We start from the raw sequence: 19,346 nt of genomic DNA, 5'->3' as shown, positions 1-19,346 counted from the left end.
TTCCCTCTCAGATTTGTTTCACTGCTCTTCCCCAGTGCTCTGTGTGGAGAGGCTGTTCCTCATCCCAATCTGCTGCTCAGATCCCATTCCTACCCCTGTGGCCAGGTAGGATTGCTGGGGCTTAGAAGTCAATGCAAACCGCAGTTGCTTTTCTTGCCTGGGAGGGGACAAGACCTGCTTACCCTCCACTGTACAAGTCCGTAGGCCAGAAAGCTACTGAGACAGGTAAGCAGTTTGGCAGGCATGAAGCAGTGAGTCCCAGATTCCAGGGGCATGTGCAAAGCAGCACAACCATGTTGTCTCTTGTTCCCACATGGTGCCTGGCTCCCACCTGGGTTAGGGTGCTGCTTACAGCTGATGGTCATGATTTCAACCCCCACCAGGACAAACTCTAGCCAACCTCAGTCACCTGCTTTCCTTATCCTCTTTTGTTTCCTCCACTTGTCTAGGAGTGAGTTTTTGCAAGCCTGCCTACAATCTGGTGTGTGAGCTTCCCTTCTGCCACTCTTGCCTTCTGCAGCTTCCTACCTCTTCTGGTTTCCATCTGCTTCAAATCTTTACTGAAAGCATCTTTCTTCTCCCTAACAGTCTCTCTCTCACACCCCACACATGCAACCCTTCCCTTACTGCCATTTGTTGAGTTTGGTAAAGTGAGCGTCCGGAACTGTTTTGGGAAGAGGTGTTTTCTGATGCAAAACAGCACTTCTGTCTCCATACTCTTCATCTGGCCTTCAAGTACAAATTGCCCCTAGTGCCATCTTTGATGATCCTGTGAGGAAGGCAGGCAGTTGTTCATGCATGTGTTCAGTGCTCAGTTGGCTGGGTAAAAGTTCCCTGTGCATTTGAGTTTGTTCTTCCATTCATTTCCCTTCATCTCCCCACTTCATTTATTTATCCCCAGCCCCCTCTGCCCCACCCCAAGAAGTCGAGTGTGTAAGCACCAGCTCCACTACCATCCGGGTAAGTTGGGTGCCACCGCCTGCCCAGAGCCGCAATGGGGTCATCACCCAGTACTCCATTGCGTACCAGGCAGTGGAAGGAGATGACAACACCAAGCATGTGGTGGATGGCATTGGACGGGAGCATTCCAGCTGGGAGATCAAGGACCTGGAGAAATGGACCGAGTACAAGGTGTGGGTAAGAGCTCACACCGATGTGGGGCCAGGACCGGAGAGCATCCCTGTGCACGTGCGCACTGACGAGGATGGTAGGTGTTACTGAACAGCCCCTGCAGCTACTCCCATGGGGTAACCAGGACTCTCCTAGCTGTGCTGCTAGAAAAGAGGAGAAAAGGGAGCAGGGGTATTGACCTGGGGGTGCCTTGCAGGCAGGACCTGAGGCTGTCAGGAGTAGTACACGAGGGAGTGGGTCTCCATGGTTGCCCTGGAGTAGGATAGGGGAGTTGCTCTGCTGGCCCTTATACTGCCTTCAGGCTGTGTGTCAGGTATCCCAACATGGTCCCACAGGGTCCCGTGTGTGTCAGCAGTGCTTCCTGCACGTGCAGCAGGCATTGCTCTGCTTTCCATTGTGGTTTTGTAGTGTGGTGGTGGTGATTTCCTTTTTATTGAAGGTAGCATGAGTTCAACCAGCCAAAGGCTTCTCTTGCCTTATGGAGTCAGGACTTAAAGTTTACTTGTTGACCTGAAATCCAGCAAACTAAAGAGGGGAAAAGAAATCCGTATGGAACTTGCAGATACTGCAGGAAAGCTGCTTCCTGCCCCAGCTTCCAGGCAAGCCACAGCTTATATAAATCTGCTCTTCCACTCAAGAGTCAGAATATCACACGTACAGAGCACTTTACTGGATACGACAGCTTTAAAGAGAAATTGCTTTGTATTAGCAGGGCTGTCAGTTATGTCATCATGATTTAAGCCATTTCCTTTGAAAGTGCCAGAGCTCAGGGTGACAGTAGAAGCTTCCATGGCTTCATGCTGACCCAAGAAAGCTGCAGATTTAATGCAGGAAGAAAGATGCAGCGGTCCAGGCGAAGAAAGTATGATCTCTGCATTGCCCAGTCAGTGTAGCAAATTGAAACCAGACATGTTGCAGTTTCCCTAAATGGGCTGCCACTGTCCCCCACGTCTCCATGGCTCTGGAAGTGGCGTCTGGGAATGCTCGCTGACTGCATTCCTGGGCTGGCAAACACATCTGTGTGTGTCCTGCTGCCTTTATTGTTTGCTTCAGTTCTCATTCAGCAGAGTTGTAGCCCAGGGGAAGCTGTTACCCCAGAAATGTCGCAACAAGCTCTCTCACTTAGTTTTTGGGCACCGTGGTTGGACATTCCAGCTTAGCTGTCAGGAGTGATTTCATATCCGTCTGACATGATGATGCTCAGTAGATACTCATGATGAAGAAATGAAAAATACTAAACTGTGGTCTGAAAGCAAATTGAACTTTCCCGTTTGGATCTCAGACACGACACATACTTCCCATAACGGGGTAGGGTAGAGTTCCTCGAAACACTGTGGTTTGCTCACATTCACATCTTTGTGTGTGCTACAACGTCCCCGTATCATGTCCTGCCAAGGCCTCCTGCCCTCTCTTTCCAGCAGAGCTTGACACACAGCTTCTGTCTGGTTCTCAGGGACGATCTTGTTTTCCGCTTGGACTCCCAGCTGTGTGTGTGGGCAGGTGTCTTGCCAGGGCAGGAGAGCCCTGTGGCTTGTGCAAGGCCACTGCATTAAGTGAATTGTGGATTACAGCATAGGCTGCTCCAGGCAAAAAAGGGGTAACTGTTCAAGTACAGCCTCCTCCATTCCCATTCCTTGAGATGGCCTCATGATGCTAAAAGGCTATATTCCTCATTTCTCTAATTTATTTAATTATCTACATTTAAGAGGGACATCTGGGGAAAATAATGAATTGCCCTGCAGTTTAAAAACTCTGCTTACCTGCTGGGTAGCTGTTTCTTCCCATCTTGTTGGTTGAGATGGCAATACTCATTACATCTGCTTGTCAGCTATCCATCCCTAATTATCTAATACTGATTATTTTTCACTGTGTTGAGAATTGGAGCATATGAGGTGCCAAACCCCTGAATTTTTCCAGGCCAGTGGAGGGTGGAGGAGATCCTGCAGCAGAGGTGCTAGGATGGAGCCTGGGTCCTTCACTTGGGTACCAGGCACTTGCATAGCAGCCGTATCCCCTGCAGGGAATGCACACCTCTGCTTCCAGCTGCTTCAGATGGAAGGAGCTTTCCAGGAGCAACTTGAGAAGCTAATTTTTTAGAATTGACATTTTTGTCACAGTCAATGCAAGAGCAAAAAGTAATAAGGAGGTAATTTTTCCAAATGGTAAATAGGGTATAAATACATTTTTAAACGGGCCTCACCTTGCAAGAAAATTGATATTTTCTGGGCAGTGTAATTTTTCATTTTATTATCAAAAAGCATTCAGCTAGCCGTGCATGAAATACAGTCCCCAGAGCTGTCATAATCCCACAGGCCCCTTTATCTGGCTGAGTTCAGTGACTGCTGTCTCTGAGCTCTGGGTTATTGTTTTTGGATGGTGCTTTTCCCCCTCATTAACCTCTCCCTGTCACAGGGGAAGAGCACGTGTGCGCTCTGGCTGGTGGTAGGTACCAGGGCTCCCTGCAAGACAGGCTCACCACCCAGTCTTGCTGCCTGGGTCTGTTGGACTGCATTTAGATGTACACAGAGGCATCTGAGAGGAGATGTTGTGTCAAGGAGGATGCAAAGAAGGCTTCAAGACCCCTGACTGTGCCCCAGGGCACCCTGAGCTGCAGAGACTTGCCATATTCTTTATATTCTACTGTATTCTTGTTTTATTCCTTGCTTCCCTACTGTTGGACATGAGAAGGATAGACTTTGGGTCTGATCCAGCACAGTGACATTTATTAAGGGTGCTCCTGCATATCACTGTCATGCTCTGTCCTGCTGAGTGCAGCAAAAGTACTTGGATGCTGGGAAAGGGTCAGGGATATAGTCATGCTGAAAGATCTGCAGTATGATGTCCTGGGCAGGTGCAGGAAGCTTGTGCCAGCAGGGCCATCCTGGCAATGCGGTGGAGGGAAGGTAGCAAAGGAGTGAGAGATAGCTGACACTGATTGTGTGGTACCTGCTAACTGTCTGCCCCGTGTGTATTACAGTGCCCAGTGCCCCACCACGAAAGGTGGAGGTAGAGTCTGTGAATTCGACTGCCATCCGGGTGAGCTGGAAGCTGCCCATCTCCAACAAGCAGCACGGGCAGATCCGTGGGTACCAGGTTACGTACGTGAAGCTGGAAAACAACGAGCCCCGAGGGCAGCCAGTGATCAAGGACGTCATGCTGTCAGAAGCACAGGTACAGTGTGGGGACCACGGGTGGGTGGACATATGGCACCTTCCCTCTCTGAAGAGGGCGAGACTGGCTGGATCCAACTATATCTTCGGCCTCCTTTTGCAGCTCCAGAGCAAGGGACTCAGCCTGCTTGAGCAAGGCAAACAGTTTATCTCCAAGCTGTGGCTTACGCAAGGGTTAAAAGTTTAATCAGGAAAGGATTGCTGTAGAAAAGATGATGGATTGGACAATGTTTCTCTCTTAGCCCTTCTCTGACATGTTCACCTCTGCCTGCCACATCCTGTGCAGACTCCAGCTGGAGCAAACTGCGATTTGCCAGTCAGTTTATAAATGGTCGGAGTTTTAAATAAGCCTTGAGTCTGTTTCTTTCACAATGCTGATTATGTTCAGGGCAAAACGTCTGTCTTAGCAGAGTCCACCTGTGTGCTGCCTTCTTGTGGGGTGCAGGGCTGGCTCTGCACCCTTCCATGGGCACAGCACGCCATGCGACAGCACTCCTGGCTGAGAAGGCCTCCCTTCCCCCCTGCTTTAGTGAGGCAGGGACTTGATGTTGCACTGCCTCTTCAAACCAAGCTCTAGGTGAAACCAACTGAGTCTGGGAAAGGCTAGGGAGGGGAAAAAAAAAAGAGGTGGAGGTCCACATGGCCTGTAAATGACTTTGCCCTCTGCAATCCCTGTACAACAATCTGTTCATACTTAGGGGATCTCCTGGATACCTCACCAGCTGTGAGCTGCAGCCCTGTTCCCACACAGTGCTCCAGGCATGGCTGTGCTCCCTGCACAGCCCAGCAATGCATAGTCACCTCTTTCCCAAGGCCCAGGGAAGTTTTTGGTGCCCTGTGTGTGATGAAATATAACTCTTCTTTGAAGCAAGGGTCCTTCATACTGGATGACCCATGCTGTTCTCAACAAAGATAATCGTATAAATGAAGAACAGGATCTGCTGCTGTTGGAAGCAACGAGTAATCGATTGAGAGCTGGCTTGCTTGAATGATGCCCAATATAAATACTGGAGAGCTGCAACGATTAATTGATCTGTCTCCTGAATGCAGCTGTGAATCATTTATGCGTTTGTCAGTGGGGAGTGCAGTGCACAGAGGCAGCTTTACTCCCCATTCATATTCCAAGGATAAAATTCAGTAATAATGCGAAAGGGAAAACTTTTAAGAGAGAAAATGCTTTGAGGGTCCTTGCAGTGTTGTCTGGGGTACATCTCTGTTTATGTTTCAGATTAGAAAAGCTGCTTACTGCCCTTTACTTATTCCAGGAGGATATATTCTTCTGTGTTGTTTGAGCAATTGATGCTGTGTTGTTCAGCTGGAGTTTGGAGTTAATGGGTTGGTCCCAAGCGTAGGTGGGCAAAGTTGGCAGTTATTTTCTAGTTGGTGTTTTCAAATATTTCATGCTTGCCCAGCCAGTTCTGCTTTCACTCCTTACTCATACATTTCAGAGAGAGAAATCCCATGCTAATGTGCAGCAATAAGGTTGCCAGAGCCAGAAAGTTTCCAAAGAGTTCTGGATTTTGCATTAGTTTGAATGTGTGCATCAAGGAAGCAAGTTCCTGGAGTTTCCTGGCCTGTCAAACCACTTACCAATCTTCCATATTTGATGAATTTATGTGGGAAAGTTCTTGATTTCTGTGATACTTTTTCCTGCTGTGTATGGTGCTGAACTCATCTGCCATAATTTTTGGATGGAAGTGAAGGCCAAATGATAGTTACAGAGATGCAACTGCTCCGAAGGAGTCATGTCACTCTTGGGATAAACTAATGACAACCCTGCAGGGAAGAGGTTTCACTGACTTGGCAGAAGAGATCTTTATTTCCCGAAAGAGTAAGAAGCCAGGCATGACCCGTGCTTGTGATGAAATACATCTGCTCCAGATGCTGAAGAACCCTGTAAGAGCTGCCATCTTTCAGTACAGCAATGCGTGTCTTTGCAGACAGCCAGATGAAACTTTAACGAGTAAGTCCTGGAAGAGTTATTTGCTATATAAGAAAACAAAAAGATTCACTGGAAAACCTGTCCCTGAAGGTCACAGGATGAAGATGGCCACAGTTCAGTACTCATAAACATTTATACCAGTGCACAAGAAGAGAATTAAACTGATTGAAAATCTTGGGGTCAGAGGAGAAATTCTCTGAACATGTAGGGAGAGCCCCTCCTCCTGCCTAGCCAGGCTGTCTGCTGATTTTGAATAGGTATGTACCACATAATCTGCTTCCTGCAGACAGCATGAAGACACTGATATTAAAGCTGACTCATGATTTTTCCTTATTGAAGATGAGAAATATAGAGAGAGTAAACAAAGATGAAAGGAAAAAGGAAAGGGAATGGAGATGTTAGCTATGCAGATAATACAGATTCTGAGCTTTCAAAACCATCTGAGCAGAAAGGACTAAAACACCAGCAGAGAAGTGAGGGCCCTGGTGCTGGAGAGATCACATTTTATTTTACAGTCTCCTGCCTAGGGAGAGTAATCAGTTGTTAGAAAGGTCCTGTGATGGAGCTGAGGCCTCTCCCTCCTGTTTGTGGCTGTGCCTGTGACTGATTACCTCCATCAGACTTCTGTGTGCCTTCCAGACTCAGCTCTCACCTCCTACTGACAGCCTGATGGACAAGCAAATGTGATCGTGCCCTGTGGAAGAGTGCCCAGGGTGTGTACAGCTGCAGAGCTGGGTCAGATACCAGCACCACCTCCTGCCCAGGCCCTGCCCATCACAGCTCAGTCAGGTCCCATGGTGGATGATGGCAGAAGTCTGTGCCCTGGGTCTTGTACACAACACATCCAAGCACCAAGAGAGTGCCTTTGAAAGGAGCTCAGTGCAGGGTCTCAGCTGCCCTCCACCACTCATACAAGTCCTCACCATTTCAAGGGAGCGAGGGGTAGCAAGGCCATGGGACATAAGCATTAGGTTCTGTAGGGCAGGGCAGGGGCCCTCCTGCTTTCCTTGGTCTTCAATCCCTGGGCAGCTGCAGCATGTTTAGGAGGGGCAGTAGGCTTGAAGCTCTCCATCCCTTGCCAGGTACCAGTCCCAAGTGCTCTCCAGTGTTCAGTGCTGAGCAGCAGCATGTGGTGATGCTGAGTCTGGAGCATGGGGCACAAAGGAGGCAGCAGGGCCCAGGGAGGACAGGCCTTCCTGTCTGGGTTCCTATATAAGCATGATGCATTTGCTCTTTGTAAGACTGGCAGCTAGACCCTGTATGAATCTAGCTGTTGGTTGATTGCATCCTGCTCTCAGCCTGCTTGTCCTCAGCTCAGACTGGAACATCCTAACAGGGTACTTTTTCCCTATGCTGCAAGGTGGCCTCAACAACTGTTCCTGCTTTCGATTGTGCAGGATATTTTCTATGGACTCTGCTGCCTGCATTGCTCTGGGAACACAGTGTGCATGTTATCCTTGCTGCCTACAGCCCTCTGCCCAGAGAGCTTTGCAGGACTGGGTGGGTACAGCTGGCTGCAAGGTCAGGCGTTGTGGAGGAGACACTCCTGCCACCTTCTTTTCCTGCTCTGCAAATGGAGTCATGGCAGGGGAGAGATGTGTGCTGCCCATGAAAAGGGCTGCAGGCTCACAGGAAGTTGATGTGGTCTCCACAGGCAGCACTTCTCCATCCAGCATGTGGACAGAGTGCACGTTCCACCAGCATGCTGCAGAAGAGCAGGAAGAAGAAATGGTAATCACTTCAAACTGTTGGATTGAGATCAAAGCAGAACGGGAAAGCAAAGAGTTCTATTCTCCCTGGGCAGTGCTCACCCCAGGCACAACACAGAGGAATTTACAGCCTCCCTCTTTCGTTGGGTGATAGTCAAGGATCTTTATCTGAATATACTTGGAACAACTCCTCATGCATGTGTACTCGTCTAGGTGAGTCTGGCATGGAGGTGAGATGCACTCTTCTTCCTAAGTGGAACAAAACTCAAAGGCATCATCCAAGAGGCATTTCAGTAGTGGACCAGGGTGAAGTTCTGGAGCCCTCAGACACTTCCACATCCCACAAACTGAGCACCCGAGTTTACATCTGGAGTTTGACTGTTGTGCCACGGTCACTGAAGCAGAGGGATCTGCAGGAAAACTAGTATCCACTTCCCATGGCTGGGGCTGTTGAGGAGAGCTGGAGTCTGTCTTCTGCAAGAGCCTTGGTCAGGGAAAACAGCCGTTCCCTGGCGAGACATGACTACGCTATGTTGAAGTATAAAATGAAACATAAAGGCATTGCAGCAGCCATAAATACACACTGTTAGCTTTAGCACTTCCCAGAGCCATCCTGCCTCATGCACACAGCCCTCTCTGAGTTCTTTTTATGACTGCTCCTGGGCTTTCCAGATCAATTTGTCTTACTGACCAACCTTAAACAGTTAAGAAGCAATTGAGCTAGTTTAAGGAAGGAAATGTTTTGATCTGTAGATTATATTTTCATAATGAAACTGAGTTTTTACCAAGGTATTCATGCAGGCCTGGCTTTTTGCTGTTAGTCTCCAGCACAGATCTCAAGGCATTTCTTTGCACTCTGATCTAATGCAAGATTAAAGTCCACTGAAACAGTAGAGCAAACGGAGTTTGAACACTAAACACTTGGTCTAATATCCTAGTGGTTGATAAACTCCCCACTGTGGTGTGGGAGGCTCCTGAGTAGCCTCCTGAGCACAGCTCTGCTCTGCTGTTCATAACAGTGGGATGTCACCTTCTGCTTGTGTAGCTACATGGAAGTGGGCTGAGGTGTTACCAACCATGTAGCCCTCATCAACCAGGGACATGCTGTTGGAGAAGTGTACTTCTGGGAGAAGGAGCTGCCAGGCCTCATATTGTTCCTGTGGCAAGACTTCTGCCAGGTTTTATATCAGCAGGGCAGAGTGTGTGGCTGTTGACCACGGTGTGGGCGGACTGGCACAGGTGGGATATCAACAGGAATGACTTGTGTTGAGCTGAGTGTGCAACACTGGAAATAGTACCAAGATGTGTATGAAAAGAGGGCCTTTAGTGACCATAATACTTAGTGAGGGCCTTGGCTTTATAAGAAGTGTTTAGGGACAGCTTGACCTGTTTGCTGAAATTTAATGTTAAGATGGTTTAGGGAGATGATTGTACTGCTGTCTCATGGCATCAAATAAGTGAACTGTAATAAAATCTTGGAGGAGCAGTTCTCCAATAGCTTCTTTTTTCTGGACTTAGAGAATAAAATAACAAATATTTTGAAAGTCTGCCATGTATTTTACGGCTGATGAGAGTACTGTGCCACTGTGATAGGCTGCAGCCTGTGAAAGCCACCTCAAATAGCCTGAGTTCAAAAGGCAACTTGTAGCTTTGATACCGTTTAGTACTTCTGCTGCACTTGCAGGTTGCAAAGTACTTCAGCAGTATTAGCTGGACTTCCAGGGTCCTGAGGAAGTCAGTATCTGAGTGCCATTTCACAGCTGGCAGCTCGGGCTCAGGCGCAAGGCTGTGAGTCAGGGGCAATACTACCTATCTTCACTTTTATCTCTGTGCTTGAACCCATGGACCAATGCTTCCTCCAGGCAGATTTAGTAATCTGAAATGTAACGAATCACCTTGGCTGAGGGAGTTTGCTGTGATCTCTGCAAACCTTCTTTTGGTGCATCAACCACAAAGAGCAGTGCTACTGGCATGCATGGCAGCAGCTGAGCTCAGCTAACTCTCACCACCCCGATGCAGCTTTGATGCCCTAGGACCCCAAACCCAGCCAGAAACCTCCACATTCCCTCTTCAGGGCCCTAATTGAGCTGACATGACTGGGAATCCATGTAAACTCTTCGTGGGAAATTGTGTGGAAGTTTTACCTTGGTGCAGGGCTGCACTTGCCAAGTGAGTGTTTGCCATTTGGCATTGTGTAATTGGGACTGAGAAGCTGTTTCCTCAGTACATGCATGAGTTTGAGCCTCGCTCCAAGCCACGCAGCACTGTTGAGGAGGAGCCACTGAGTGTGGAGCTCTGTGTAAGATCTCAGCCTCTCTTGTGCTATTGACAAGAGATGGCACCTCATGGTTTTCTGAGGTCCCCAGAGCATTTATGTGCAAATGATACAGGAAAGAAAAGCTCTGGAAATGTCGCATTGGTGCTTCCCTGCGGAGAGTGCCTTCTGAGTTTTGTGTATTGAAGTCTTTGGTTCTCAACAAGAAATGGTGGCTGGAGGACCACTAGGACAGAAGCTGGAGATTAGGCAACAAAACTGTTGTAACTTGTGGGACAGCAGTCAGCCCCAGAGCCTTGTTGGTACAAGACGTCTTTTCTTGCTTGTGCTCGTGGAAGAGGCAGAACAGTGCAGAGACAGAAGGAGAAAGTGGTGCAAAGTTAGGAAGTGGTGACCTCTCCACTCATGTGAGAAGGAAACTCTTTGCCCCTGTTTGTGTGAATGATCTCAGACTTACTGTGCAGGCTAGCAGCATGTCAAAAATTGCTCTATGCCTTTTCTTGCCTTGGCACAGCCTGTGCCAAGTGACCCTCTGTGTATAAGTGTTGTAATTCCCCCAACCCAGTCCTGCTAACCCCTGCTGTTGTCGTCGTCATCCCCTTCCTACACGTTGCCCCTTAAAATTCTGTGTCTCCATTTTTCTCTCCTCCTTCCTTTCTCCCCCGTCAGTGGAGAGCTGAGGACTCCGTCGACCATGTAAGTACCACTTGTGTGTATTCCAGGTTGGAAAAGAGGGGTTTGGTAAATCGATTCGTGAATTTTGTAGACACAGTGCTGTCAAAACATCCCTTTCAGTCCCTTAATGAGGCTGGAGAGTTACATTGTGAAACCTTCCACAAGCAGCAAATCCAGAGAAAATTGGCATTTAGATTGCTCCTAAATGCAGAAAAGCAATTGACATTTCCTATAATCTGTGTTTCCAGCTTGTTGCAGTGCAGTTTTAGGCAGGCTCAACTGATCGACTCAGGAGGTGCATCCTACTTTCTGCAGTAGTTGGCCCACCAAGTTACATGGTAAAATTAGATATATAATCTTTAAATCACATTGATCGTAGTCATGAGAAAAAACCTACACCCTCAACCATGACCTTTGGTTGAAACACAGACAGTAATAAGAAAGCAATCACATTTGAACAGTTAAATTCAATTTTTCCCACATAATTTTGAAATACAAATTTGGAGGAACAGACTAGAAAATGACCCTTTTAGAGTCAGCAATTCAATTATGTGCCCTACTGTGAGCTTCCCCAGCACGATGCATTTCTCCTGTGGCTTTATACAGAGGATTCTTGCTTGGAGTGGTTTTGTCATGACAGCACTGTGTTTGCATTATGCAATCAGACCTTCTTTCATCCATCCTTGTCTCTCTCTCCCCTCCTCCCAGCTTGCTTGCTTTGCTCCTGGTGGCATGCTTTTGCGTGAGAATTTCTTTTGCATGGATTTGGGAGGAGTGAATTCTCTTGGGATGTTCAGAGTCTGCAGGTTTTGTGAGAGTGCTTCCCCGCGGGTCCATTGGCACCGGTCGGACTGTGCGTCCACTCACCCGCACACACGATCTGCTGCAGGGGCGGAGTTGGGATCGGACTCTGGTTCACACGGTGATTTTGGTGGGGTTCTTGTTGGTGCTTGTTGATACTTCTCTGGGCTGGCTGGTTCCGCGATGGTAACAGGGTGATTTTGATGAGTAAGCCTGGGCAGGTAACCTGAACCAGCAGCACTGACTGGAAATCAGCAGGCTTAATAGCATGAGTGTTTGTGCGCGTGAGTGATGGGAGACTGGCTGTGCTCCAGTAGCAACCACTGGTGCTCCTCATACCCCTGAAGCTGGCAAGGATGCCCAAGGCAGAGATCAGACCCCCGGAGCAGCTTCCAACAGTGTCCAGGCTGCCTGTCCTCAGTGGCCTGATTTTAACCCTCTCCATCTCTGTTCTCCTTGTCTGAAAGAGTAAATAACCAAGCCAGAGCCTCTGCCTCCTTTCCAAAAGCTTCCCTAGCCCCTTCTCCAGGCCAGTTGTCTCTCATTCTCTGACCCAATGGGTTATTATTGCGAGTGGCCCAGGCTCTTTCACAGCACGCACAGACAAACACAGCTCAGGGCTGCCTGTCCTGAGCTCCTAGAGCTGCTGGGAGCTGCTGAGCTCTCTGTGCTAGTTCTTTTGCAGGCCTGGCCAGCCAGGCTTGGCACAAGTCATGGTGCTGCTGGAGGCCATGAAGGAGGAGCAGTGCTCCCCTCTTTGATCTCCAATTGAAGTGCGGAGCCATGCCCTCCTCCTGCCCAGAGGAAGCCAGAGCATGCAAGGATGCTAGCACCTTGCCGTGTCCACCCCCTCCCAGGCCTCCCACGATGCAGGTTTTCCCTCCAGGTCTTGCAATGCCTTGCACTGACCCATCCCATCCCTGCAACACCGTGCCTGGCAAGGGGAAGTGAACATGATGCTGTAGCACCACAGGTGCTCCCTGCCTGGGGCCCCTGCCCTGCCTCCCTGTGCTCCCCACGGCTCTGCTGCAAGAGACAGCTTAAAAAATCCCAGAATAAGCCCCCAAGAGATTCTCACAGTCAGCTGAACTGGCTTTTGCTCTGGTTCATAGCTCCATAGTCCTGTTACTCTTAGGCTTCACAGAGGACCATATCTGGATCAGATCTCCCTGCTGGCAGAAGCTGTGGGAGAGCATAGCTGCTGACACAGGTTGCTGCGGGGTCCCTGGAAAGGCCAAGTGTTAGAAGCAGGGGTTGAAATTAGGCAGGTGAGTTTTGGAGTGGCAGCAGTTGTTGTTTGCTGGCTCTCTGCGACATGTCTGTGTTTGAGCACGATGTGCATGAGTGTGAGCCAGTGAGTGTATCGGTGTGTTGGTGTTGGAGACACTGACCTCAGGGCCCTCATTTTGCTAACTGCAGTAACAAGTATTTGCTCTTCTCGTTTGCCTCTTCTCTGCCTCATGGATGCACTCCCAGGAGACAGTCATTGGAGGCCTGCTGCCAGAAACCACCTACTCCGTCACAGTTGCTGCCTACACCACCAAAGGAGATGGTGCCCGCAGCAAGCCGAAAGTCATCACTACCACAGGGGCAGGTGAGTGTGGGGAGCAGGTGTCACAGCCTCCTAGGGGTTGTGGTAAAACCTCCCAAGAGGTGCGTGGGGAGTATGGCAAAGGCACCTGTACAGGAGGAAGCCAGAGGGCTAGAGGCACAGCAGAGGTACATACTATTGTGATCTCCAGCCCATACTTACAGGCTATGCCACTGGATCACCTGAGCAAAGTGCAGCAAACAGATGGACAGACGCTGCCAGGGCTGGTGAGAGAGCAATGGAACTCATGGGTCTGAGCTCATCTGCATAGTCCAGAGACCTGGGAAGAGGAAGCCTGAAACACCAGGCCCTCCCTCAGCTTTGGAGTCCTGGCCTGTCCTGATCTTGTTCCTGTAGGCAAGTGCCATTTCTTGCTTCCTACGGTGACTGCAGTGCTGCCTGGAATGGCCCCTGGCACAGAGGGCTCCTAAGAGGTGCTTCTCAGCTCCCCCCAGCCATTGCTACTGCTGTCTCCCCAGGCTTACATAGCTGAGCTTGGCTGCTCCCAGAGCCATGGTAAAACCTGGAATGCAACAAATTCTGCCATAGAAGTGCTGCAGACACAACTTCTAGGTCCTGGTGGTCCCAGCCAGTTTGGTTCTGCTGTCTCAGTTGAGAGTCATACCTGTGCCTAGTGCAACACAGGAGCCTCAGCCTGGAACAGGGGCACCCAGGAGTCATCAGGTGCTTTCCTCCGGATGTGGTCAAGCTTGCCTTTGGCAGTGGCACCAGCTAGTTGACACTGTCTGTCCACTCACCTTTTCCACTCACTAGACCTGTCCTACAACTGATAATTCTGCTGCTTCCTCGCACCAGCCACAGGAACAGTATTTACCACTTGTTATTACAGGAATGCAGCTTGTGCAGACTGAGAACGTTTGTTCCTGGTGCTTTTAAACAAGGAACAGCTTGCCATCTCCTCCATGCTGCATATGGGGAGCTCCAGAGGTAGTTTCCACTGTCACAATCTCAAATGCTGTCTCCCTTGTGCCTCGCCATGATGTATGCTCTGTTCATCAAATCGCTACAGCTGTCCTATAAACAGGAGAAGCTTCCTAAATACGCCAGTGTTGCACTGTAAACCACAGTGGGTCTTCCCATGTTATGATGCACATTTAAGGTTAATATTTGGAATCAGCTTTGAAAATAATGTGTCTCTTAATACTAGCTGCTGTTAGACGTTGTATTATGAGTGCAAGGACGATGGCACTGGCAATGGGAATGTAATTGTATGTCTCAAATACCTACAAAACCACCCCCAGAGCTGCCTTTGTACAGGCTCTGACCTCAAAGGGGAGAGTTGGTATCGCCCTCTGATGGCAAATTCGAGGCATAATTCTATCAAATACGTTTTTCTCTTGTGCTCGTCTGTGGGCTCATATATTTCAAAACTGTGCAAGGATATTTAACTAGGTTTGGCTGCAGTCCCATTTTTGGTTTCGTATCAATGGCCCCATCCCTTTGATTCTGAGTATCTTCCCTATCAGTTGATTTGTTTACAAATCTGAGCTGATGTGAAGACGCATCCTTTTTTTAACTGAAGGAGATCAAGGTATTAAACCATCAATTTAAAGCGATCAGTTCCCAAACAGTGACGGCAACACCCCTTGACTTGTGCAGCATAAGCAAAAATCCTGTGGAATGCATGTGTTCACCTCTCACATCGACACTGACATCACGAATCTGCTCATCAGCTTAACCAAAGTGTATTCTGATGGGAAACAGCCCACCCAGCTCCGCTCACTGCCTCTGCAGATGGTAAAACTGCAAGGTTTCAGGATGAAATTTGTCTGCCTCCAGACAGACCAGGGTGCTGGAATCGGGCTTCTGGGTGTCTGTGGTGGTACAGTGCACTGGGGCCGGCATGGCCCGGTGCTGTGCATTGGCTGGAGTGTCTGAAGACTGCTGATTGGGAGGACGGGATTCAGATCTTCTCTGAGATAAATATGATACTTTGAGGTATCTTAAACCTTTCCTGTAAAAGGGTATGAATTTTGGGGCTGGATATGGCTGAATTTATTTCCTGTTTAAATGGCAGCACATGGGAAGATGGCAGCCAAGAGCTGGCTAGCTCCAGCTCCCCTCACCACCGGATTTAGGGTCGGTTTGCCTCTATCCATGTGAATTGTCTGTCGTCCTCTTCACCCTGTTGTCTGAACTTTCCCACTTTCCTCAATCCTCACGGACTGAGCAGCACGGAACCGGTCCTTCCTTCCCCTCCTCCCAGGCTATAGATGGTCATTGTGTGTTTATGTTGCAGTCCCGGGGAAGCCCACCATGATGATTAGCACGACAGCCATGAACACAGCCCTCATCCAGTGGCACCCACCCAAGGAGATGGTAGGGGAGCTGCTGGGTTACCGGCTGCAGTACAGACGTCTGGATGAGGAAAAAATGAACACGATAGACTTTGGGAAGAGAGACCATCACTACACTGTGACCAACCTGCACAAGGGGGCCACATACCTCTTCAAATTGTCTGCCAAGAACAGAGCTGGCCCGGGAGAGGAGTTTGAGAAGGAGATCACTACTGCTGAAGATGTGCCAAGCGGCTTCCCACAGAATCTGCGCGTGGTGGGTCTCACCACTTCCACCACAGAAGTTGCTTGGGACCCCCCAGTCTTGGCGGAAAGAAACGGCAAGATCGTCAACTACACAGTGGTATACAGGGACATAAATAGCCAGCAGGACCTGGTTAACATCACCAAGGATACAAGTATCACTTTGACAAATTTGAAGCCTGATACCACTTACGACATCAAAGTGAGGGCCCGCACCAATAAGGGGGCTGGGCCACTCAGCCCCAGCATCCAGTCCCGGACCATGCCTGTGGAGCAAGGTAAGTGCCCCTCTAACAAGCCCTAACAGCAAGCTCTGCCTCCAGGACAGGGATCTTTGCTTTGGTTCATGAGGCTACGCTCCCCTCTGCTCTGACTGATGCAATCAGGTACTGTGTGGCTCTCTAGTCTAAAACTAGTTCAGTGAGGGGAGGCTCAATGAAGACTTTCTTAAAGTTGCCATTTGTGGGGAGAGGGGCATTAGTGGTACCTTAATTGCCTCCACAGGCACATTTTGATGTTTTATCTGTACATGAAAGGCTCTTGCTTGAACTGGAGCAGGTAGCTGGGTAGGATCATCTGCAGATCCAGTACCTGAACACCAGTGTTCTTTGATCATGGCAAAGGGCCAAGAGAGTGTGAGTGGAGCAGAGAGAGAAAGGCTACAGTTCAGCCTACAACTTCCTTTCTGTGATGCTGGAAAGCATAGTCAAAAAGCAAAACTCCACCAGAGACTGTAGACTTGGAAAAAGGCTGCTGCTCTCTTCTTCTCATTTCTCACTTTTCTGCTGTAGCTGAACTCTCTGACCTCTGCTGCTGAGTTAGACAAAGAGAGACTTGGAGTCGAGCTGCTGCCTGGCTCCCTCCTGACTTGGCCTTACAGTGCTCAAATATCTTGTTTTCCTTTCAGTGTTTGCTAAGAACTTCCGCGTCAATGCCGTCATGAAAACATCCGTGTTGCTGAGCTGGGAAGTGCCTGACTCCTATAAATCTTCAGTGCCTTTTAAGGTAAGGGTGGGATTCAGAGGACAGGGAGCTCAACCTGTGGCAGTGAGCAGGACAGTGGGACCTACCGGTCATTGTAGCTCCATGACAGTGGTTACACAAGCTTGTCCTGGTGCCCCACTCAGAGGTGAAGCATGAAAAGTGATAAATTTGATCTAATCGCAAGAGGTCAGCAGGGCAAAGTGGTCTGAAAACCAGCCAGTGAATCAAACTAAGAATGACTCCTTCTGCAACATGTCCTTGTCTCAGACATCCATATCGCCTTCATAAGTTACTTCAGAGCATCAGGGCAGATGCATAATCTCAGGGAGTGAAGGGGAGAAGTGTCATCGCCCTTCCTGGAAGTGTTACAGGTGTGAGCATCACAAGACGTGTCAGTAGAGGGGACTCTGCAGGAATGGCTGCTGCTCTCTTTTCTCCAGTACAGTTCTGGATGTGGTGTCATCCAGCAGACTGCTGGCAGTACTGGTGACCCAATGTCTTCCTGCACTTATCTGTCCCTCAGTACATGTCAGTTATGCAAGTGAAAGACTAGAGTGGGGTGGAGATTTTTGCAGATCTCAGTGCAGTTTCTCTCCCTTAAGAAACAAGACCAACATGTCACATCACCGAGGATAATGTTCCACACAGTCTCAGCAGCAATCTGCTGCTTCTGCAAAGGTGGCCAGGAGTGGAAGCAGTGTGGCTTCTCTTTCTCCTTGCACATACCCACTGCTATGCTGTGCCTTAAGAGCATATGCAGGGCCTGCATGAGCTGTGGGGGCTCCATGGCCAGGGGAATGAAGGGAAATCTTGAACTGCGTCTACATCAAAGGGGGTGAGCACCTCCCCTTCCTTGTTGCTAAGTCTCCTTGTTTAAATCCTGAAGCTGAATTACCATGATCAATAGCAGGCACTTGTTAACATGCAGAGTTTAGCTGAAGCAGACAAGGCTTTTGTGAACACTTGTGGTATTCAAAGCTTTCCCAGATGTAGGGTGCATTAGGATCAGTGTTCAGATATCTGGCCGCAAGGAACTTCACGGAGCTCTGTTGTTTCCCACTCTGCTGAAGAACCAGTGTGCTTCATCTTGCCTTGTTCTTGTGGCCCAAAGCCCACATTGCTGTCTGACAGCACAGTGCTGGAAAGGGACATTGTGACCTTTGGAGCATTACTACCACACAAGGATGGTGGAGTGGTTGGAGGTAGCCAGGAGCCAAGGATGTAATGCTGATGCCCTGTCTTGTCTGCTCTTTTAGCTGCATAGCTGTGATTGCTTACAGAGGGGTGACTCAGGGTCTGCCCCTGCTGCAGGTTAACCCTCAGCTGACACGGGAGCGGATGACATTAGCCACTTGCTAACTGAAGAGCAGTCATGCAAACTAGAGTGTTACAAGAATATTTCTCTTTCTATTAATATTCCCAGGCTTATGGGCACACATGAGTCAAGGCTGGGAGCCAACAGGGTCAGCTGTAACTCGTTGATTGTGCCACTTGAAAGAAATCCTTAACCTTCAGGATTTTGTATTTTTATAAACAAGGTTCACCTCTCTCATATAATTCAGGCACATGGGATGCTGAGGCCAGAGCCTAATACTGTAACTAGCATAGCAGATAAATCTCCATGGGAACAATTAGTATTATCTACACTTGATAAACAGTCTCATGCTAAATCTATGTCCCAAAGGGTGTCATATTCTACTTTAACAGATTTAATTAAAGTAGATATTGTTCTGACAATGAATAGTGAGGCTCAGGCAGGACTGGTGTTTTTTTTTATTAGGGGATGAACTGAGACCTTAAGATTTTTCATTGCTGCCAAATCGATAATGAAGGTTTGAGATCTCTTTGGGGAATTTTCACGGCTTCTTCTGGTCCAGGAGATAAATTCCTTGTAAAATGTTGCCCAGCAGTTGTGGTGGAGCAGAGGCACTATTCCTTTTTTATTCCACTGTGCTTTCAGAAAGCTGTTCTGGAGCTTTCATGAAAAGTGCAAGATAGATACAACCTTCTCCTTGGGGAAACTGCATTTTCCTGAGACACATTCTTCAACTTAAGAGCAGGACAGATGATATATTGGTTAAAGGCAGCATTACAAGGTATTTTACAGACGGAGAGAAGGAACAGCACCTTTTGAAAATTATAATGATGCAGGTTTGGAAATAACCCCTGAGAATGCTGGGGAGAGCTTTCTCACAGTGTGTCCTATGGAATGCAGTAATTACTCCTGCCCACAAATACGGCAACCTCATCAACTCATTATCTTTTCCAATGTTGCTGACTTACATGTCTTTTCGTCTTTTAGTTCAATACATTCTGTACTGTCTTGAAATCAACCATCAGACCTTCAGCAGTGACATTTGGACCCACCTAGCTTTGCAAATCTTCTCTCCTGGGTAGGAACAGCACAGGTGACATTTTACAGCATTCCATGGGCTAGTCAGCACTGTTTGGCAGTTCGGAGCCCTTGGGCCAGATTTGCTGCTGACTTCAGTAGTTACTGGTGGGCC

The 19,346-nt window shown here is 48.6% G+C and overlaps 1 protein-coding gene across 1 annotated transcript in view; it reads left to right on the top strand.

Moving 5' to 3' along the window:
• Positions 1 to 19,346, top strand: part of PTPRF (protein tyrosine phosphatase, receptor type, F) — a 289,331-nt gene that overhangs the window by 225,211 nt on the left and 44,774 nt on the right. The window contains exons 14-19 of the mRNA XM_009077131.1: positions 902 to 1,207; positions 4,109 to 4,302; positions 10,897 to 10,923; positions 13,180 to 13,297; positions 15,555 to 16,133; positions 16,763 to 16,860. Of these exons, the coding sequence (XP_009075379.1) occupies positions 902 to 1,207; positions 4,109 to 4,302; positions 10,897 to 10,923; positions 13,180 to 13,297; positions 15,555 to 16,133; positions 16,763 to 16,860 (1,322 nt within the window). The remainder of the gene's footprint in view (positions 1 to 901; positions 1,208 to 4,108; positions 4,303 to 10,896; positions 10,924 to 13,179; positions 13,298 to 15,554; positions 16,134 to 16,762; positions 16,861 to 19,346) is intronic.

Source organism: Acanthisitta chloris, unplaced genomic scaffold (assembly GCF_000695815.1).
Source record: "Acanthisitta chloris isolate BGI_N310 unplaced genomic scaffold, ASM69581v1 scaffold18366, whole genome shotgun sequence".
Taxonomy (NCBI): domain Eukaryota; kingdom Metazoa; phylum Chordata; class Aves; order Passeriformes; family Acanthisittidae; genus Acanthisitta; species Acanthisitta chloris.
The sequence above is the reverse complement of the archived record's forward strand: the minus strand, read 5'-3'. Positions and strand labels throughout refer to the sequence as shown.